Source organism: Calonectris borealis, chromosome Z, assembly GCF_964195595.1.
Source record: "Calonectris borealis chromosome Z, bCalBor7.hap1.2, whole genome shotgun sequence".
Lineage (NCBI taxonomy): Eukaryota > Metazoa > Chordata > Aves > Procellariiformes > Procellariidae > Calonectris > Calonectris borealis.
Window position 1 is genome coordinate 7983543 of NC_134352.1, and position 21353 is coordinate 8004895.

General features: G+C 40.6%; 1 protein-coding gene across 1 annotated transcript; it reads left to right on the forward strand.

Moving 5' to 3' along the window:
• Positions 1-12: 12 nt before the first annotated feature.
• On the forward strand, positions 13-20880 carry DHFR (dihydrofolate reductase). Its single transcript, XM_075137119.1, has 6 exons — positions 13-184; positions 640-689; positions 3460-3565; positions 4470-4596; positions 17378-17493; positions 19160-20880. Exons 1-6 carry the CDS (start codon positions 99-101, stop codon positions 19245-19247), a joined length of 573 nt encoding a protein of 190 aa, XP_074993220.1. The 5' UTR covers positions 13-98; the 3' UTR covers positions 19248-20880.
• Positions 20881-21353: the final 473 nt, after the last annotated feature.

Here is a 21353-nt window from a genome sequence, read left to right on the forward strand (position 1 = left end):
TACCGCCGCCACCGCCCCCTCAGCCGCCCCGCCCCGCCCCGCTGCTGCGCGCTCACTCGCTCCGAAGTCCGGTGCGGCGGGAGGCGGCGGTGGGCGTCATGGTGCGTTCGCTCAACTCCATCGTGGCCGTGTGCCAGAACATGGGCATCGGGAAGGACGGCAGCCTGCCCTGGCCGCCGCTGAGGTACCGCGGGTCTGGCGGTGTTCTTCCCGCCCGGGCGGAGGGGGCGCGGGCGGACTACAACTCCCAGCGTGCAGCGCGGCGCGCTCCCCGCCGGCGGATGGTGTGGGGCCGCGCCTTGCGCTCTGGGATTTGTAGTCAGGGAGGGCGATGCTCAACAGGGCGGGAAAGTGCCCGCGGTAGCGGTTGGCGGGGCCGCGGCCGGAGCAATGGCTGCTGGGCGCTGCGGCCGTGCCGGGGAGCCCCGAGGAGTGTCGGCAGGCTCCCGGCCGTGGGTTATCTCTCATGCAAGCAGAGCCAGGGCCAACGGTCTCGCTTCAGACACGGCACCAGGCCGGCCTCCGTCCAGCCTCTCCTCCCCGGTCGCCGATGGCGCTTGCGTTATGTTTTTTCTCCAGCTAGAGAAATGTAACTTATTCCTAAACCATGTTGTAATGCTCTTCTTTTTTTCTTGCCAGGAACGAATACAAGTACTTCCAGAAAATGACTAGCACATCCTGTGTGGAAGGTAACGTTGCACTTGTTGCTGAGGTGTGCCTCTACTTATTAAAATCAGTTTGTGTGGTATCAGTCACGGAAAAGACTGGTAATTTTACTTTTCCCTGACTTAAAAGTCCTGCTTCTGCAAACAGCCTGCCCTTTCCTGCCCTCTCAAGCCTAACAAGTATTTATTCCTTTGTAAATACGTCATCTGCAGATTGTTTCAGTTAGATAAAGGAACTGGTGGTGAATCAGGTATTTTCAGGACTGCAGGTGATTTGTAAATAAAAAGAATTTCAAAGTCCTGTTTCCCCAACAGGGTAGAAAACTTCACCTACCTGTCTTTACCTACAACTCCAACGCTGAACAAATTTATGGAAAGGTTTTTATATGCTGATTAATTAGCAGAGTTTTTTTTCAGGCCGTGTTAGCTTATCTAACTTGTTTGCTATAGCTCAGCCTTGGCCATTTGTTCCACACCTCTGACCCTTGTGACAGTAATTTTCCTTGATTTCCTGAGTGCTGAGCCATCCCAATACGCCAGAAAACTGTACTGATAATATGCAGCAACAATGCTGCAGCCATATGCAGTATATCTGTACACAGTAATATGCAACCGTACTGGTAATATACAATAATGTTCAGGCCCAGCAAGACCTTTGCAGCAAAGTAATATTATAGACTCTATTGGTTTGGTGAGATGAAACCAGTTATTGTGGAGTGAAAAAATTTGTGAAAATCAGCACAAACGAACGGGGATAGGAAGATGAAAACAGCTAATTTGTTCTGACTGGGTGCTTATCCCTGCTAGAAGAGACAAGTCTTGCCACATTGCCCCCATTCCTCTTTCACAATGACTTTAGTGCTGGTTTGACATTTCCTTAAGCTGGTTTAATTCTCGAACCCCATAGACTAGGCTACTGGGTGTCTGTGAGGACTGCCAGTACAAGGTGCATGGCAGGAGCGGGAAGGAGGCTTTGGGAGAGGAGGAATAGGACCTCCCTGAGCCATGCGACCAGCTTACTGCACCTGGTGGAATCAGAGCCATGAGAGATAACAGGTTTATCGTCACGTTTCTGCTGCTTCTCTATTTGCCAACATGGTCACTCTCTTTCCTATGTTTTTTTTTCATGCTCCTGTTAAAACTGCTGTCTAGCAAAACTCATTTGTTTGCTAAAACTTCTGGGCAGCCTAACATGTGCCCTTCTTTTGATTGAGTGACCTATATCATATCCTGATTTGAAGATGCGTTCCATATTCTACAAGGAATGTCTAATCTCACTTAAGTGAAGGATTTTACTTATGTTTTGGAGACCTGATTCAGCCTGCAAAAAGACACAACACAAATGTAAGTCTTTTCTTATGTCTGCAATTTGCATCTTTCCTGGCACAAATAAGCCGTAATCAAAAAAAGATGTTTTAAATATAATTAAAAATTTTGCTCCATTCTGCCTGCAAATCTTTTGATAAGGTATAACCTTAGATGCTAGGCAGTTAAGCTGCTTCATAACCGGACCTCTTAATGGACTCTGCTGCCATAAATCTTCACAGCAGGGATACCACCATTGGCTCAAAAAAGTCAGAGAATCACTGATTTTTGAAAGTGGGAAGAATACAATGGAGAAGCATCACCCGATCTTTCTTTTAGTCTGCTTGCATACCTGCACTGGCCACTGCTGTAAATTAGCTGCTGGTCTAGACAAATCTTTGTTCTGACCCCGTAGGCATCCCAGTGTGAATCTGTAATAAGAAAATACATGTATTTTTCAGAACTTGTGCATTTCCTTCAGCAGTAGTGCCAATGGTCTGTGCTAATATATCTAAACTCACACTGCAGTGTGTCTCTTGGAAACTTGCTCATGAAGCTTATCTGCAGAAGAAGGGTCTTTAAACACTGCTAATAAACAACTGGAGCATCAGTTCTCTGGTGTGGTCTAGTAGATCCAGCCTCTCCGATCAAGAAGCAGGGAGGATAGCTCTGAACAAATACTATTCTTTTTTCCTCTAAAATCCCTCTTGCTGTGTAGCACTATAAAAAACTTCCTGTTACCTTTTGTGACTCTCAACCTCCATGTTTATTTCTCTGACAACTCCATTTGCTCACAAAGAGAAACCCTTTTCTCATCAGGGTATATATAAGAGATAATCAGCTTATGAATGTTTGTGTTTGGTCAGAAATTATACTTACGGGTGAATTCTAGAATATGATTGAACACCTGTTGTACTTCATTTGACTGGTTCTTCTCTCTTCTCCTGAAAGTTATCCTTTTACCTGGCTGCTGGGTTTTTTTTGAAATAACACTCAAAGCTGGCAATTGTTCCTGATCGTATCACTGGAATAATGGAACATGCAAACACAAAGTCGATTACTGTATGCTGCTCAGATTTATAAAGAGAACAATGATGTTTTTTCACACTAAGAGAACTCTTTGGAGGGTGTGAGTTGGTCTCACACATGGAAGTTAATTTGGCCCCATAACTATAGCAGAGCCATTGTCTGTGTAATGCATGTAATGGGCAGTGACATGCTTTTTTTGTATTTTCTCCCAATTATAAGTTTATAGGTGTGCATGAGACTACTTTGGTGTCAACTGCCTGCCAAGGCTTTCAGGTCACAAACGTGTTCTTCTATGCATGTGACTAATTTGAGAATCGGGGCCTAAGCTTGTACTTCTGTTAACTGCTGCAATGGAGTTTGGAAGGGGGAGGGAAAGTCCAGCAGATGTCAGTAAACAACCAAAACAGATTTGGGACAGAGCAAAAATGCCCTTTAAATAAGTGTTTTCTCTCTTACTCAGGTAAACAGAATGCCCTGATAATGGGTAAAAAAACCTGGTTCTCCATTCCTGAGAAGAATCGTCCTTTAAAAGACAGAATTAATATAGTGCTCAGCAGGGAGCTCAAGTATGTATGATGAATAATAGGCTTATAAAACAAATAACAAGTCTGCACCTAAAAATATGTGTAGCAATACATCCTAAAGTAATTCTAGATGTAACAGTTTTGATACCTGGTTAGGAAGCATCTCTGCTATTGGTTCTGAGTGATATCACTACTTTACCTTTAATTTTTTGATTATTATTTTTATTTCTTTTATTTTCTAATTAATTCACAAGATAATTGTCATTACTTTGCATAAGAAATACTAGTCCTAGCTCTACATACAAATCATCTGACAATGGTGAGTAGTCTTTCTGACTCATGTATTTAACTATATTTCTCTAGTTCCTGGTTAGATTGGTGGCTTTTATTCCCTTTTTTGAAGTTTATTTTTATTAGCATTTAAGGAAAAAGAACTGTCCTTTTTCAGAGCTCTCTTCTTGAATCCATCACCCACAGTCATCCAAATATTCTTAAACAAAAATGTCCACTTATAATGGTTTATTGCTTTGGAGGATGTTGGTGGGTTTTGGGCTGAATTGGAGGGGGCAAGAGACACAAGCTTTTTGACTAGTTTTATTAAATGAAATGTTAATGTTCTGGAATTCAAGTAGAAATCTCTATTTAATTTTATAGATATGTAAATATCTCAGTTATGCTTTTTTAAAAACATGACATAAAAGTTCAGATCTGTAATTTATAATGCCTCTTAAGTCACAGTTACGATTAAACTGTGATTTATTAAACAATCCTGCAGTCAGATGAGAATTCTAACATAGTTTAGCAATAGGCATTTCAAAATTATTAACTAATGTGAAACATTTAGTCATTTGTGAATTCAAGAAAAAATATTGTATGTCTTGATTGTATTGATTGTCATGATGAATGGTCCTTTAATTATTTAGTAATAAAACTTCGCTTTTTCTAGGGAAACCCCAAAAGGAGCACATTATCTTTCCAAAAGTCTGGATGATGCTTTAGCTCTTTTGGATTCACCAGAGTTAAAAAGTAAAGTAGACATGGTTTGGATCGTCGGAGGCACTTCAGTTTACAAGGTACATTTAGAGGGCTCCTAAATTACTCATTTTTTGTGGTGGGATGAGGATCGCTCAGGTTCCTATTAGTTCCACTTTAGGAAGTGCCTTTCCTTCACTTGACCCAGCAAATTCCCGTGATTCCAACAGAAAAAGTCTTTGAGAGTAAGATTTCAACTCACAAGTTTAAAGTATCTGACCAAGTAATCAAATGTTGCACTTGCTAATAGTCCAGTCATACAGTCATTGCGCTTTTGAGAGCTTTTCTTAAATATCTAAATTGTCAGGTTTTTACACCAAGACCCATATTATGATGTTTATTTTACTGAGGTAGTAGACTGACTTTGCAGAGGATGTGGAAAAAAAGGAAAAATGATCCAGCATTTTTAGCCAGTATAACACTTTATACAGGTATACAGGTAAGAAAAGAGGATTTAGAGAAAGCTGGCAGGTGATGGTGTCAGCAAGAAGAGGAGATAATCAGAAAACATAGAACTGACTCTGTTTTCTCATCCAGCAATCAGGCATCCCTACTGTTTCCATTCCCCAGGTTTCTCTTGATGTCTAGAGTGTCTTCGTATTCAGGTGTCCATTCATGTGCCAAAAAGGCAGCGTGTGCCACTTTCTTTTCAGGACCATCTTTGCACAGACAAAGCCCAGTTTTCCCACAAATGCAATAGTTCTCCTATCGTTAACTAAGATATTAGCTGTGCAACATGAAGGTCTGCAGTAAAACCTATCTTCTTGTTGCCGTGTGTTTCCTCAGCCATCTTTCTCCCTTCCCCCAAGCCCTTCCTCTCATTTTCGATTTATACACATGTAAGGTTCAGTCAACCCTTCATGTCTCCACCCACATCCCTAGAGTTGTCCTTTCAGCCCCTACACAGTCAGGGTTCTGCTCTCTTCTTTTGTTAAGTTCTCATATAATTTGCTTTTATTGTCAAACAGTACCACACAAAAGATCATGGCCATCAACCCTAGTTCCTTTCCTATCAGTCAGGAGAATATGGAATAAGGACAGCAGTAAGCATTCTTTCTTCTGATAAAAAAAACTTAATTAAGAATTATAAAGCAATTTTTATATATATATATAGTAAAGGAAAAACAGTTCTGCTGTCCTTTAGTCATTACAAGTCATTACAAGTATGCTGGGAAATTTTTTGGCACTTGGACTTTAGATGTGTGATGAAAATGCCATCATGCTCCTGCTAGCAAATTAGGGCTGATAATATGCTTTGTATATGGCGTGGGAAAATACATGTTCTGGTATTTCTTGCCTTTGCAGTTTGTGCCTTTCATGAACCTCGTCTCTGTGTCTTAGGCAATGCACCTTTTACTGTAAAAAAAGCAAAGTAGTTAGATGTTGCTAAGGTTGTAAGAAAAATAAGATGCATATGCAAACAGCTTGTAAAACACTGTTGCTCCTCTTTTTTTTTAATTTATGTTTTATAATCATTTTTGCATGTGGTGAAGTCCACCATATATTTGATGTCCAAATGCATTAGTCTATAATCAAGTATTATCCTATGGAAGTAACCTGTCCTTCACTGTCAGCCATTAATACACCTGCTTCCAGGCAGTAAGTAGCAAGTTTTTTTCTGCAGACAGATTCTCTTCAGATTGGGCACAACTGCCCAACATGAGCAAGAGACTAGATTTGGCTTCTGCCTGTAATTCTGCAAGTTGCATAGTGTGAGCAGAGGCATTTACTCATTTTGTGCAGCGGCCACATACTCATCTAGTGCTGCAATGAGTGATTATTTTTGCTTGTTCTTCCAGGAGCGTCTGTGGTGTAGACTTCTAATTTAACTATTTTTCCAGTGTCTGGCTGGTATTTTGTAGAAAACAATGCCATTTTTTAGACTATTACTCACCAATACTTAGATTATAAATAGGCAGTTTTGATCGACAGTACTTTTGCAACGTATTACTTGCGCTGATCAGCATAAGGGAATATGACTTAGAATTTCAACTGTTTTCCCCCTTTCAGGCATCTACTTGGGGCATTTCAAAGGAATTTGTAATTCATTAGGGAGAAATCTGACAGTTTTATACAGATTCCTGCTAGCTTTGTGATCTTAATTAAAAGGGTTTGATGGAAACCATACACCTCTACAAAAACTGCAGGTAGTATTTTTAGTGCCAAGATGCACAAAGGATTACAGGAATATTTCCATTATACTGTGTAGAAATGTGTGGAAGTAAAATAGCAATTGGTCACTGAAGTGAATAATTATATTCAGTAGTTGTAGGTATTTGCTTTTAAAGCACTATTTGATCTTACTACTTTATATGACTCAAAGATTTAGAACTGATTGTGTTTATTAGTACAAGCCTGTGGTGGAAAAGTGTCTGTAACTACTTTAGCCAGTAAGTGCAACAGGAGTGGTTTGAAACAGGTAGTGCTGAGGAGGTGACATTTCCACTTCTAGCGCTTTGGGGAGTTTAACCCAAAGTTCAGCTCTTTCAAACCAGGTAGAGCTTTATGAGGACAGACCTTGATGAGGAGAGCAGGCCACTCTGGAAAGCACCATACTTTCCTTTTCATATGCCTCCTGCATAGGAGGCATATACCTCCTTTGCGCCAAGTGAAGTTTAGATTGGACATGAGGAAAAATTTCTTTACTGAAAGAGTGGTCAAACATTGGAACAGGCTGCCCAGGGAAGTCACCATCCCTGGAAGTATTTAAAAGATGTGTAGATGTGGTGCTTAGGGACATGGTGTAGTGGGCATGGTGGTGTTGGGTTGACGGTTGGACTTGATGATCTTAGAGGCCTTTTCCAACCTTAATGATTCTATGATTCTATATGATAGTCCCAACCACCATCAACCCTTTTCTATTCCTGATCTGTACCTGGCTTCTACTCACTTACAAGTAAGACTACTGTGCCTGCTGAGTAAATCCTCTTCTGCATCTGAGCGAAGCCACACAACAATGCAGTAGAGAGCTGTTTTGCACCAGGAGCAGCTAGTCCATTATGATCCCAGTAGGAATGTAAAGTGTCATTTAAAATGCTACTTATTGGAGCTAACACTTTAAAGAAGGAAAGAATAGTATAAGTAATCTTACACCCCTTTAGATGTTGGGAACTCTGAGTTCTGTGGCATTGAACGAGCCTCCAACCCATAGAGCATGCGGCGCAGACTCCATCTATAGAAAGGGCTACCCCATTTTGGTCGTTCAAACTATTACAAGAAAACAAGTTTACTAATTGTTTCGGGTATCGAACAGAAAGGATGTTCACATGGGAACTTCTTGCTGCTCTTTTAGATCAAGGCAAAGACATGCAGGTAGTGTAGTCGTTGGTACCAGGTGGGACCTGCCTACAGGCTCCTCTGTTACAGTCTTCTGGCTGAGCTTATCCTGTGGCCAAGGAATATGCATGGCACAGTACGGGCCTGGCTCTATTCAGGTTAATTGTTATACGGAACGCTAACTCCTTAAAGTACAGTGGTCTTTCAGTCAGGATCACTGCACAAGGGAATGGCAAGCTGACACATGCTCCCATTGTACTTACTTCGGGAGGGCTGCTTTGACAGCCTGTCACAGGCGGTTGTGGATGTCTTGAAGGCTGAGTAGGAAGATGGGGGATAATGGCATTCCTGGAGTCTTCGTTGTAGCTGCTCTGCCCTGGTTGGTCTGTGGCCCTTGGCACAGGGGTTGAGCTCAGGCTGGTGGCATCCCAATGCTATGGGCATCCTGGAGCATAAGAAGTAGATGCAGAATGTATTGAATGCGGGGGTGCGCAACTGAGGCCATCTGTCAAGAGCTGCTACAACAGCTTTGCCGTTGCCAGACAACACTTCCAGAGTCCATATCATTATTCAAGAGTGTGACTTACTGTCCTGTGGAGCCTTGTAACACCAGCTCCTAACCTTAGCGACTTCTGATCAGTTACTCAGTTTGGGATGGGAAGGTCCACCATGATCAGGGTTGTTGTCACTGATCTCCCTGAAGCAAGCTTCCAACCTCCAAGCCATATTCATGTACATGGTATAAGGAGGGACCATGTGAATAATCTTCGAGGCCTTTGCTCTCTTTGGTTTCCCACACCCTTTGTGGGTGCTGTGGGCAGCACCCACATCTCAGCCGGATTCCAGACCCAGGGTAGCAAGCCAGAAGTGTTACCAAGGGTGGCCCAAGAAGAGGCCGATTTACACGTTTCAGGAGGTTTCCAAAAAACCTCAGACTGAAAGGGGATGCTGGCACCTTCTTTTTGCACAGGGTCATTCAAGATCTTTGAACACCTTATCTGAAATACTGCATCCCCTCTGTGTCTCACGCTGCCCTGCCCAGGTACTATATTGAAACACAAGCCTGGCTTACCCTCACCCCGAGAGTTGTGCCGAGGTGGAACATCTCCCCAGCTGCCTGAGTGCAGAAGTGCACTTTCTGGGACACAGGTGTCCAGCCTGTCTCTCAATCTCAGGTACGGATGCCTGCTGTGCCCTGCCCAGCCCCTAAGGACTGAGGCAAGCAAAGGTGCTAGAGCATGCGCTCCAGGATGGCATGTCAGGACGGGATGCTGTCCTCAGCAGTAGAGGGCCAAGGAATGGGATGGAGGCAAGGGACTGCTGCTGTTTACAACCTCTTCCTTGTAGGACTGCAGAGGACAGAGGAACAAAACTGACAGTCTCTGAACATTTATAAGGACGCAGTGCAGCTGTCTATTGCTTATGGCCGTCGTGCCCACTGCCCCTAGGTTCTTAAGGACACAGTTCTGTCCAGGGTGGTGGGAGTATTGGCATAAGCTGCCTCAAGTCCTGTGAAGAACAGAGAAAAGTGAGCTCTGAACAGGGTGGCCATCCAAGTCGTCATGTAGGTTACATTCATGCTGTGTTCAGCAGCATACTCTTAGAAGCTGTCTCTTCTGGGCCTTGACCTCTGCAACAGGAAAAGGCAGAGCAGCTAAATGCCATAGTAGGCATTTTTATGGGGACAGGGAGAGCTGAGTAGAGTATAGGTATTAGGAAGTGAGAGCAGAAAAGATTGAAAACAGGTCCCACAGTCCACTGAGGGTTCAAAAACCTTGTGCAGCCTTCATCATAAATTTGACTTGACACTGATCACCTCATCAGGATTGTAATTCCCTGATATAGTCACAAGGTAGTACTGTTGCCTCCAGGGAAGCTTTTGGACTTCTCCCAGCACAGGTTTACGTTTCATTTCTTTGGATCTCAGGTTTACAAGTTTCATTTCTTTGGATCTCAGGTTTACAAGTTTCATTTCTTTGGATCTCAGTACGACGTTGTACTGGATCTTCTGCACTATTCTGGATCTCCTGAGTCCCAGAAGGAGTTGGTGTTGCTATTGATTGTATGGATGAGGAAGGAGGAGTGTAGCAGCCCAGCAATGACCAGTAGGTCACAACAATTACGAAGCCGTTTTGCGTCATGAGAGGCACTCCATGATTTTGCGTGAGCACTTGACGTTTTGAGAGCCATCTGCTGGCTCATGAGTGCTTGTTGTGTGCTGGAAAACTTGTGGTGGTGACTCACTCATTGGTTCTGGCCCCTATTAGCTGTTGGAGCTTATCAGACATGTTCCTGGAGCAGATTTTCTGGCTTGATTTCATCCCCAAGAAACTTAATTCATGCACACCAGGATTGCTCCCCAGTACAACTAAAGCATGGTGAGTGTGGACAATTGGAAGATTCATTTCAAAACCACATTTCTGTTCTGAGTTAAGACACTAATGTACATGCACTCGGTGTGGAGGTATTGTCTCTTAATTGAGAGGTTCAGGTCTTGGCTTTGACTCTGAAAAACAGCGCTACCTGGAGATCCTAAGGGAGTCTGCTCAGTATAAATTACATCAGCCTCTTTTAACTGGATTTAAACTGTGTGTTTTAAACTGAATAAAAACAACATTCAGATTTTACTAGGAATAGGAACTATAAGTCCAGCACATACCCAAATATTAAACAGGGACTTGAAAAAAAACCCTAAACCAAAAACAGGTGGAGATTTACTTATGTGGATGGTATGGTCTTATGATATGTTGATTGTAGAGTATTTAATATAAATCTTTGTAAAAATATAAAGCTTTGTAAAAATAACCAAGCACAAATTCCTAACAGTGAACCTACCAGTGGAAAAGAAAAAACAAACCTATCAACAAAACTTTAAAAAAAAAGAAAAGAATTGAAAAATTTATGACTCAGGTCCTCATAACCAAGGCCTCTTTAGTAACACCAAAACAGGCTATATGTCAAACAGGTTTTCACCTTGATAAAACAGTTTTTTCTACAGCATCTCGTACATTTAAAATTGTCTCTTCTAATTTATATGTTCCTACTCAGCTTGTTGCTTTTGCAATGCCACAGAAGCAAACAATGACACTCAAGGTCACATTGCTGAAGTACAGAATTGTATTCGTGTATTAAATTTGGAGAAGAAACTTGTAATTTCATAACAGAACAAAAAGTTCTTTCATAAGAAGTTTTGTTGTTTTTGCTGTTTAGTTAATATCTAGGCTGGCGATAACAGAAAATAGATGGTGGTGATAAATAGCGTTTGGGGAATTTCTTCAACAAAGAGGCTTGAGCTGGAAAATTAAATCTCCAGTAATCTCCAAGGGAAAATTTTATCTAATATTCGTGCTCAGGTGTCTTCCTATGTATTAGTATTTGACATATTGTGTTTGGTAATCTACCCCCTTTCATTCTTCAAAATTACTGAATTATGAAGTTGCTATTCATATTTAGTGCAGCAAGTCTCTTGCAGATGATTAACTCTTTAAATAGTTTCTTGACTAAGCATATAAGCTTCACTGGGTTCTGAATGCCCTGAGTGGGTTGTGAATGCCACATTTGCTAAGCTTCAAATCTTTGCTGTATCATAAGGATCACTTCTTTAAAAGATAGAAGTATTAACAATTTGAGTCACTAGTTTTACTGTGATTTTTTTCAAGCCTGCCAAAACTTTACTAACTAATACTAATATACTAAAATATACATTTTAAGATTACATTTTAGTATGTCTGAATTTCCTGTAAACTATAGAAGATATAATAGTAATTTTTCTGTCTTCCCTGCATATAAGACAAAGTGATGTTAAGCTGCGTACCTATTGGAACAGAGACTAATGTGTATGTTACCATGTTTTTGAAGTATTGCATTCAGTCTGAGATGTGACTGAGGACTGAGATCCACTTACAAGGGAGCTATGCAGACAGCTCATTTTTCCATGCTCACGTGCTCCACTCTTGCAGGTTGCAGTGCTGTTGCTCCCTTCGAACAGTGCTCTCAAAGAACATGCTGCAAAGAGCAGGCTCCTCTGAGCTGCCTGACGCTGTTAACGTGGAGGACATCACACTGCAAGCCTGAAGCATTATTCTGCTCTGGAGCAAAAAGCTGAGCACTGCATTGGCTTCTCCACTAGTTCTGTTTTAGAGTGAACTAATCAGTATGGCTTAATCCTATTAACATTTTTGAAAGCTGGTAACATTACCTTGCGCAAAGTGAAGACTGAGGTTTGTCGTGGTTGCGCTGACCTTATGTTCTTTCCCTGTCCTGCCAAGGTCATGGTAACGTTACTTGATTATATACGTTTATGGTCCTGAGCAGTTGTTTCCTGTTAAGCAAGGTTACTGTCTTCCTGGCGTATATGCAAATGTAACTCTCTTATTTCCTTACTGTAATGATGTTGTTCTTTACAGGAGAATTTTCCCATGTGTAGTTGTGTAATTTTTTGTAGTTGACTGAACAGAAAGATGGGAATGGGAAGACAATTTTCCTGTATTCCTATGACCTTCTGGGTGTTTTTTGAGAAACGGTTTGAGCACTCTTAGTGCAGTTCCCTAACATCTCTTTTATATAAAAGTGTCAGGGTCACAGCATTACAGCTGATAGCACTGTCCTCCCGTAGAGATTTATGCTTTGTAAAAATACATCCATGACTATTGTAGTCATGCCTCCAGTGGCCAATACTTTTTGCTCTTACCTAGTTATAAATAAAATTAGAGGAAACAGAACTACAATATTAGCAATGGACTAGTGGATTAACTAGTAATTTCTTTTAAAAGTTTAAGCATTTTTCTTTAATTTAGCTCTTTATACATTCACAGATTGAGAGGGACATATCCAGCCTTTCCAGTACAGTTTTCAAAATAAACCCAGAGGATTTTTAATGTGGAAAGAAACGTGTAATATTGCTATTACTCCTAAACAAGCTTCTTGTGTGCTCGTTCTTGTGAACAAACATATTGATTTGACATACCTCTGGGAAAAAATAATGTCTAAAAAAGGTTAATATATGAGTCAGTTGCAGACACAAATCATGCAGCTATGAAAGGTTGTTGCTTTTTAAGTTCTTTTTCAAAGACGCTTGTAGAGATCGTAGAGGAAAAGATTTAAAAGACCCTCCCTTAAGACTAAACACGAAAAAGCCTAGTGACTAAAGTGTATCTGTTTCTGCAAGGGCAAAACAGGCAGGCTTTTCAATAATGGTCATAGAAGAATTTTGTTGCACTTGCCTTTGTCCCTGGCAGAGAACTGGTGGTGGGAGCTACCACAGTGCCTCCTCCCTCACTAGGCTTAGCCTTAGTGGCTTGGGAAGGAAGGGCTGTTCCCTACCTCACTAAGCTGAGCCCTAGCAGTGTGGGAAGGAAGGATTTTTGAAGGTGCTGATTCTCCTGGTTATCGCAACTCTCCTAATAGCCAAAGTTTAACTTAGGCAAGTCCTTTTACCTAGATAAGATCTAGAACTTTGTGAGATCTTCAGCTGTGAGATTTTTTTAATGTATAAAATATATATTTTTAATACTCTTGTGGCTTCAAAATGCAGCTTGCCTATATGATCCAATACATTTTAAGGGTTGAAAAACAGAATGTAAATAAGCAGACTGTTTATTTTGAAATTTTCTCTTTTATAGTGTTCTCATATTTTGTTTGGATTGGCAATGTTGTTGTCTAGAAAGACATTTGAAAAATAAGAGCCTCACATAGTTACTTTGGCTGTTGCACTTATTTTATGTAATCAGTAGAAGATGAGAAGGCAGAAGCAGTGTGTGTGTGTCCTAAAACCTGTAAATCTTTAAATGACTAGAAATAATTGGTCCCTTCTACAGCAATTGGTTGCTATGCCCACTAGTTTTACAGTGGTTTGGTGATTAGATCTATAAAAGATTAATTTTCCATATAATACTTTTGAAACTACTAGTAATATACAGCTGCTATTTGTTCCAGAGCTTCAGGGCTGTTATAGCCTGCGTTCTACAAAGAGAAACTAATTCAAGGCGATGGTCCTTGCACGTGCAACCATAATCTAATCTTGTATGGCTGTCAGTCCAATGCAGCTGGAAGTTATGGGGAAGATGATTCTTAGGTCATCTCCTTTTTGCTTTATGCTTCAGAGGCAGGCCTTCCAAGGATTTCTTGGAAGTGAGCAAAAAGATGAGGGTATGCTAAAATCTCTTCACAGGGTTATGAAGATACATGTGAGTAATAAAGGACTCTGGTTCACATATAGGCTTGACATAGCTGGGACAACAGGAAGGTCCCTGATAGCTCAGCTCTCCTGTCCTTCCTCTCTTGTCAAAAGTTATCTCTGCTTGAGGAGTGGTTCTGGTGTTTCTGAGAAATCAACAGCCACGGTTTTAATAGGCTGTGCTTTAACATGAACCAAAAAACAGCATTGCTTTTCTCTGTTGCATCAGGCTGTAATAATCTTAAAAGGTTCAGTAGCTGCTACACAAGGAGGTGAGCCTGTGTGGGGAGCAAACGCATATGCAACTCCCAAAGGAAACCAGTGCAGGTACAAATACAGTCCAAGGATAACTGAATAGATTATGAGTAAAAAACACAGTAAATTAAAATCATACTAAGAATGACTTTGAGATTGATTGTGGCAATGGAGTGAGGATAATGTGATGACCATGGAGTGAGGATGCAGATTTTTCAGATTTACAGAAACATGAGCTCAGAGACATCATCATTCTGTTTTAAAAATCTCCTCCTCCTGCCCCGGTACAATTATTTCCAACAAGTCCTCTCTTAGTATCTATCTTTTCCATCACATACATTATCCTCACATTTACAAAATACACAAGAACAAAAAAGGCAGTACTGATCTCCTACTTACTGGAAATGGTTTGTCTATTGAATATTGTGCTAACTTCCCACAGTATTGGCTGATCACTAGAAATATATTTAGTTACTGCACGTTCTGTTTAAATATTCAAGATTATTTACATCTATATCTTCGTATTATGTATATGTTACATTAAAACAAAGTCATATTCACCCTATTCTGTTCATTAGAGTAAATATGCATAATGTGTATTTCCTTGATTCAATTCAGAGTAAGTATGCCGACATTCTATCAAGTCAGCACTATGCATCCTCTGAATTGTCTTCTGTACCAAAAAAGGTGGTGAAACTGATAGAGTGCGCTGGACAGGGCAAGAGTGAATTGAATGTCAGTGAGGAACTACCTTAATCCTCATGAAAATACTGGAGTTGTGGTAAAGCTCCTTCCCCATCCGGCCAGGTCCATAGCAATAGTTTGCAGAGGCGGTGTCAGAGTCCAGTCCTCTCTGAACAGGTTCCTTTAGAGGCTCCACACGTGGAAGGTTTCATGTTTGATAGAAAATGTACTTATCTGAAGTTTTCTGAAGTTATCAGGGAACATGGAGGGCCAGGTGCTTCCAAAGGGATGGGAGCTGGGACTCATGGGCAACAACCTGACTGGCGTGACAGGGGCCTCAGCAGCCAGGGTTCATGGTGGTGAGGCAGGTCCATGGGGCGGGATCGGGCCCCGTGAAGGTAACCAGAGTCAGACATAGCCCTGGGATGACTAGATGGGGCCATGGGGACAGGTCAAGGCCAGGTCGGGATGCCAGCCCGTGACGTGATTCAACTATATGTAAATAATCCAATAAATAATACAAGTGAAAATTACACTCAGCAGAGTAGAGCAACTGAAATATAAAGTCAAATCACTTTACAAATGTGTTTCTCCTTGCCCATCACAGTAATATGCTCACTGCCATGACGCTGGGCATTCCCAGCTGCTGAAAGGAATATGTAGTTTGAAACCAGCTCAAGCCTGTTGCTCTTCTCCAAATTCTTTTTGTTTGTCATTCAGTTTTCATGGGCCACATACACACGCAGACCCGCAGAGCTGGTCTGGCTAACTCAGGAACACTTGCACTTTTTCTATTAACTTGGGGACAAACAGTTACACAGCTGCTTGGTTCACTCAACTGGTGCAACCATTTAGAACGGAAGTCACCCTCTGGTTCCTTTTGTGCTAAATTCAGCTTTCTTTGCAATATCTGTGGTCAGTCACTCTGTACGCTCTTCCCTGACCTTGGTGTTACAGAGTTCTTGCTGAAGCTGAATTCCTGTAGAGCTGGATAGGAAGTTGATTTATTCCTCTACTACAAAACGAAAGTATCTCTGTTCACAGAATATGCTATGTTTTAATTTGTGAAGCATATTATTCTTCTTCTGTCATTCTGCAGGTGTATGTTTCTCCTCTTACCTCCCACCCTTACTTAAAGAAAGAAAAAAAGGATACTTACATACAAACTAGATGAACACCAGTTCAATGTTTTCGGATGCTGGTGTGCTGTGACTTATCCCTTCCATTTTAAGCCATTTTCTAGTAATAGAGCAGCTTTTCTAGAAACTAACTTCTCGGCAGTGATACCAATTAATCTTATTGGATTAAATTTGCTATTACTTGGTTCCTGTACTTGTCAAAGTAGTACCTAACAGCATGCTGCATGGTGAATCACCTTTAACAAAGAGCATTGCTCATTGCCAGTTTAAGGGAAGGAGAGAAACAGCTGTAAGCTTTTCAAAAATATATTGTAACCAGGCACCAGTATAGCTTTTAATCGGTTATTTTAATGCCAAGAAAGTCTGGAAGAGGTGACTTTTCAGTCTGATCTGGAGACAAAACTTCGATTTTTAACTCCTGAGTTTGTGTGAATTTGTTAGTGAGGAACTCACCTAACAGGTGTCTTCATAACTTTTTCCAAGGAGCTCAGAAACTTTCTTTGTTGTTGTTGTTATATAACTTTCAATGCATATTATCCCTTTGCCGTAATCCAGAGATCAACCTTTGAAGTTAAACTAATAGATAAGTAAGTTGATCACTGGAATTGAAACTAATGCAAATTAAAAATACATTATAAATCCTTATCAGTAATATTAATTAAACATTGGAACAAATTACCTTGAGGTGTGGGCTTGTCCCACCACTTAAAGCTTCCTGTCTTTCAAAGGGGTATGATTCAGAAATTGCATGTTGAAACCAGACCATACTGCTCCTTTCTTCTCACAGGACTACTCATAATTTTTTCTTAATTTCTGTCAGATGCATCAAGCTCTGAGAATAGGTATTGCTGCCACTTACCAGGTGAAACTGGCACAAGATGAAATTATCCCTTTAGAAAGTGCTCTCGGGCCAAGTCCAAAAGAGGAGATTTATAGTTCCATTTTCACTGCTTTGCTTAAATCCCATAATATCTAAAATAGTAACTGAGTTTCAGTTTTAAATATATTTGGTGTGCAATTTACAAGTAGAAAATATGCTAAGACTCTTTATCTCTTGGTTCTTTCTGAGTGCTGCCACGGTGATGGCTGGTGCAGGCAGAACAAGAATTTGGAGAGATGGTAAAGAAAGCTGGGGCTCCAAATAAGAATTTACACTTGTTATTATCTTATAGACTTCAAATAGTGTTACAAAACAAGAATATTAAAAATTTTAATAAATAACACTACTTCGTGCATGGCTAAGCCATTTTACCCGGAACAAGTCAGTTTTAATTGTTTCTATTGTTTTTAAAGGCAGCGATGGAGAAGCCAATTAATCATCGATTGTTTGTGACAAGAATTTTGCAGGAATTTGAAAGTGACACATTTTTTCCAGAAATCGACTACAAAGACTACAAACTTCTCACTGAGTAAGTATCAAGATGCATACTAGCCTTATGTTCAGAGGGAAGACTTAATAATGTAATATGAATATGTAAGGGCCCTATTAAGGCCATGTTCTGTTTTGAGGTACTTTTCACTGTATTTTTTTCTCCAGAATCAAATTTTACTTAGAACCTGGAATTGCACCGCACTCAGCACAGAGAGGTTGTTGGAAATTGCTGTGTTCTTCAACCTTCCCATAATCTTTACACTAAAGAATTGCATTTGTCGGTTTGCTTGAAAAGTAACTTTCTTACTGTTTCTCACTTTAGAATTAAAGTGAGAATCAAATATTCACTAAGCTTCATAACTCTCAGTATGTTGTTAGTCAATGGCATGTAGCCTCTGAATGTCTTTGATAGATTGCCAAAGACAAATTAAGTGGGTTTTATCAGGGAGAGTTGAGCCTTTATAGATTTCTAAGGTTGTTCCTTTCTCTTGAGAAAATTAGTTCTTCCTAATAGACTTAGCAAGGACAAGTATTAATCTGTAAGTTTCTGCCATTCACTGTGGTTTCTTCTATGTTATCCTTGCCATATTCCAGTCATACTTTTATGTCCTTTCCAAGAAGATTATATGCAACAGGCAGTAGGGAGGTGGCAAAAATTCAAATGTCTGCCTCAAGAACCAGCAAGGAAAGGACCTCTTCCTCTTCTTGCTACTCTTGTTTTGGTTTCCAACTGGTTACAGACCAGCAGTGAAAGAAATGGAAAGTATGGCAAGTCAAGCTCTCTGCACGGGGCACAGGAATGGATTAGCACTGAAGTGGGGCAGAATAGGTAGGGGCAGGAAAGAAGGATGCGGGAGAGGCAGACAAGGTGAGTGGGGAGGGTAAGTCACCTTTTTCAACCCTAACATGTTCTGAACTGCTCTGTGCCATATCATGAGCCCACTTTAGTATCCTGATGTCTGACCCAAAGCTCCCCTCTCTCCCTCTTGACTGTTTCTCAGGTATACATTGGTTTTGGCCAGTGTACTGAAATCAGAATTTGGCCTTAAAGCATGAATTTACAAAATAGCAGATAATTCCCTCACTAAGTGGAAACCTGATAGAGTCAAACCTAGCAAATAAAATTTAAAATTTCTCCCTCAAAGTCAACATTACTCATACAAAATCCGTATTCTGTCACAGGGAGCTGAAGAGATTTTTGAAAGTGTCTATTAATAAAACTGTTTTAGTAAATTTGGAATATAGAGGAACACTTTGCATGATAGCAGTCAGCTGCTTTAAGAAGCTGTCGTAGACTTGTAAGAAACCTTTACCTTAGCATTTCCTGTAAACAATCTGAGGAAAAGCAAAGCAAAAAAACCCAAAAGTGTTCCGTATCTCTTCTGCCTTTGCAGACATTTTAAAAGAACATGTTGGAGGCTTTAATAAAAATGTTGGGGGGCGTTGTTTGAGCCAAAAAGGTGGGGTTTTTTTTACTTCAGAATAAGCTTTCTTGATTGGAAAAGATGTGCGTACAAGTTGCTGATAGTAGTTAACATGATTCCTAAAAATAGTTTGTACTTAGTATACCTGTGGTAGGGATGGTATTTCCATCTCCTTTTTCACATAGCTCTCTTTTCTAATTGATTGGATAAATTACAGGTGACTCATAATGATATTTTCATCTACTCGTTGGCTTTGCTTTTTCTTTTCCCTCTCTCCAGATACCCGGGTGTCCCTGCTGATATTCAAGAAGAGAATGGCATCCAGTACAAATTTGAAGTGTATGAAAAAGCTGTCTTGGCACAGTAAATGAGGCTTTCTGTACTTCTGTGTATGGGCAGGCATTTTAAATCATGAAGTCTTATTGAGCGCAAATATATATTAAATTGTTGAGAGAAAATCTTCCTTGATAGTACAATACCTCAGTAGTGAATGATTCCAAAAAACACACCCCACATTCTGAATATAAACCCTGCAGTGGAAATATGAAGGCAGTCAGCACAGTGAAAAGGTAGCTGTAAGGAATACCACAACTAGGGTTGTGTGAGACCTTGTATTGATCTTTACAATCCATGGCAGCATCCCTAAAAATTCCATGAGCAATGAAAGGCATTGGACTGTGTCAGAACCTTTCTACCTAAACAAAGGTTTTGAGTATCTCCTAATTCAAAACGTCCAACATTGAGAAAGTGTCAAGACTCCTGAGTTTAACTGGGATGGTATATACATTTATAACAATCTACTGGTGTACAGGAAAAGGTAATCAAGTTTGAAAGCATAGCAAGAGAAATGGAATCTGGAAATCTCAGGCAGCAGTTGAGGGATATATCGATCCTTCACGGAAGTCCTCTCCTGTCATCTTAACCATCCCGGGTACACAGCCTGCTTCAAGCCTTTTGGCTGAAAAAACTGACTTACAAATTAATCTCATAAAGAAGTTTTAACATTTCCATTAACTTCACACCTGTGTAAAGGCTTGGTGCTCTTATAAAAGGTTGCTATGTCAGTTTGACCGTGGCCACTTTGCAGTGTAAGAACATAAACGTTGCTGTCGTAATAGAACCTGTGTTCTTATGTCCCTTCTAAATGTTATCAATGCAGATGCAGAGTTAATTTGTTGGTATGATTTTGAATATTCTGTGTCGCATACAAATATGGATTATAAGTAGATAGTGGGGTCCTGTTTCCTCTTTCATTAAACATAGCTAGTATAATAATGTTTTGCAGTGCTATTCTCTAAAAGTAGTGAGCAATATACTGGCACTGTAGTAACAATGTGATTGTGGTGGCATACAATGCCAAGTGTTGACCAAAGTTTATTATCGCCAATATTATCACAACATTATCAGTAATATTAGCCTGTTGCATGTTCTGACTGTGGGGAGTTTGTCAGACGGCAGAGGACTCCGTATATGCAGTGTCATGGGGAGGAGGTAGGATGTACCATGCCCATCTACGCTTCCTTGTGCTGCAGCTGCCACCCTGAGAGTGATAGCCTGCAAGGAGGGAGCCCTGCCTCCCTTTCATTGCAGATCAGTCTGAGGCCAGAAGAGTGAAAAAAAAAGTTTAAAAAAAACCCCCTAACCCTCAAAACTCTGCTGAGTGTTTCCCCAAAGCAGTTTAAAAGCATTGTCTTACGAAACAGTATTGTGGGAGATTCAAGTAATAGTGCTCGTCCTTTAACGTCACACTGAGGCCCAGTTCTAACGTCGGGGAGGGCAGCACTGGCCGTTGGCAGGCTTTACACAGGTTATAACTGTATAGAGGACCGTACCAGCGCCTGGTTTTCTAAGAGAAGATTAAACCGTGATTTTGCTTGCTTTTGAAAAACCAAACCTCTTTGGTAAGAGAAAAACACTTAGAATACCAGCTATAAACACGTCTTGAATTTTCCATGGCAATTTACAACATTTAACTGATAAAAAAGATAATTTTTGCAGCATCTGTTCTGGGTTGTCTCCGTTTTCTTTGTGTTCCTTTTGCATTCTTAAAATGTAAAGACTTTCCTGTGTTGATCTTCTTGCCCCATGTGTGCTGACTTTACATCAGTCGATAAAGATTAAAACAGCAAAGTTACATGCTTGCGTAATACAGCAAAAAGTCTCCTGAGTTTTAATTTGCCAACACATTGTGAAAGGGAAGGAAAAAGACTGTTACCAGGGGGGATGTTTTCTTTTTAAAAAAATGTAAGTCACAGTGACCTGACAAGAGAAAATAACCTCCCAAAAGCATTTAATATGTTCCAGTTAGTATCAAAAAACAGGTCACTGTTGAAAGCTCTGCACAGCTAGTCTGCAAAGTACTGTGTTTATGGCAACTGGCATTTGTTAAAAGTGGAAGCAAAGACTTTTAGCAATGTTAGCTTACGCTGTGATACCGATGCAAACATACGTTAGAAAATTTCTGCCTAAGCAT

What these genes read in the sequence shown, in the direction of transcription:
- DHFR (XM_075137119.1), top strand. Translation starts at nt 99, where the DNA reads ATGGTGCGTTCGCTCAACTCCATCGTGGCCGTGTGCCAGAACATGGGC. An exon ending in CTGCCCTGGCCGCCGCTGAG is followed by an intron (nt 185 to 639) that starts GTACCGCGGGTC and finishes TTTTCTTGCCAG; the next exon opens with GAACGAATACAAGTACTTCC. An exon ending in TAGCACATCCTGTGTGGAAG is followed by an intron (nt 690 to 3,459) that starts GTAACGTTGCAC and finishes TCTCTTACTCAG; the next exon opens with GTAAACAGAATGCCCTGATA.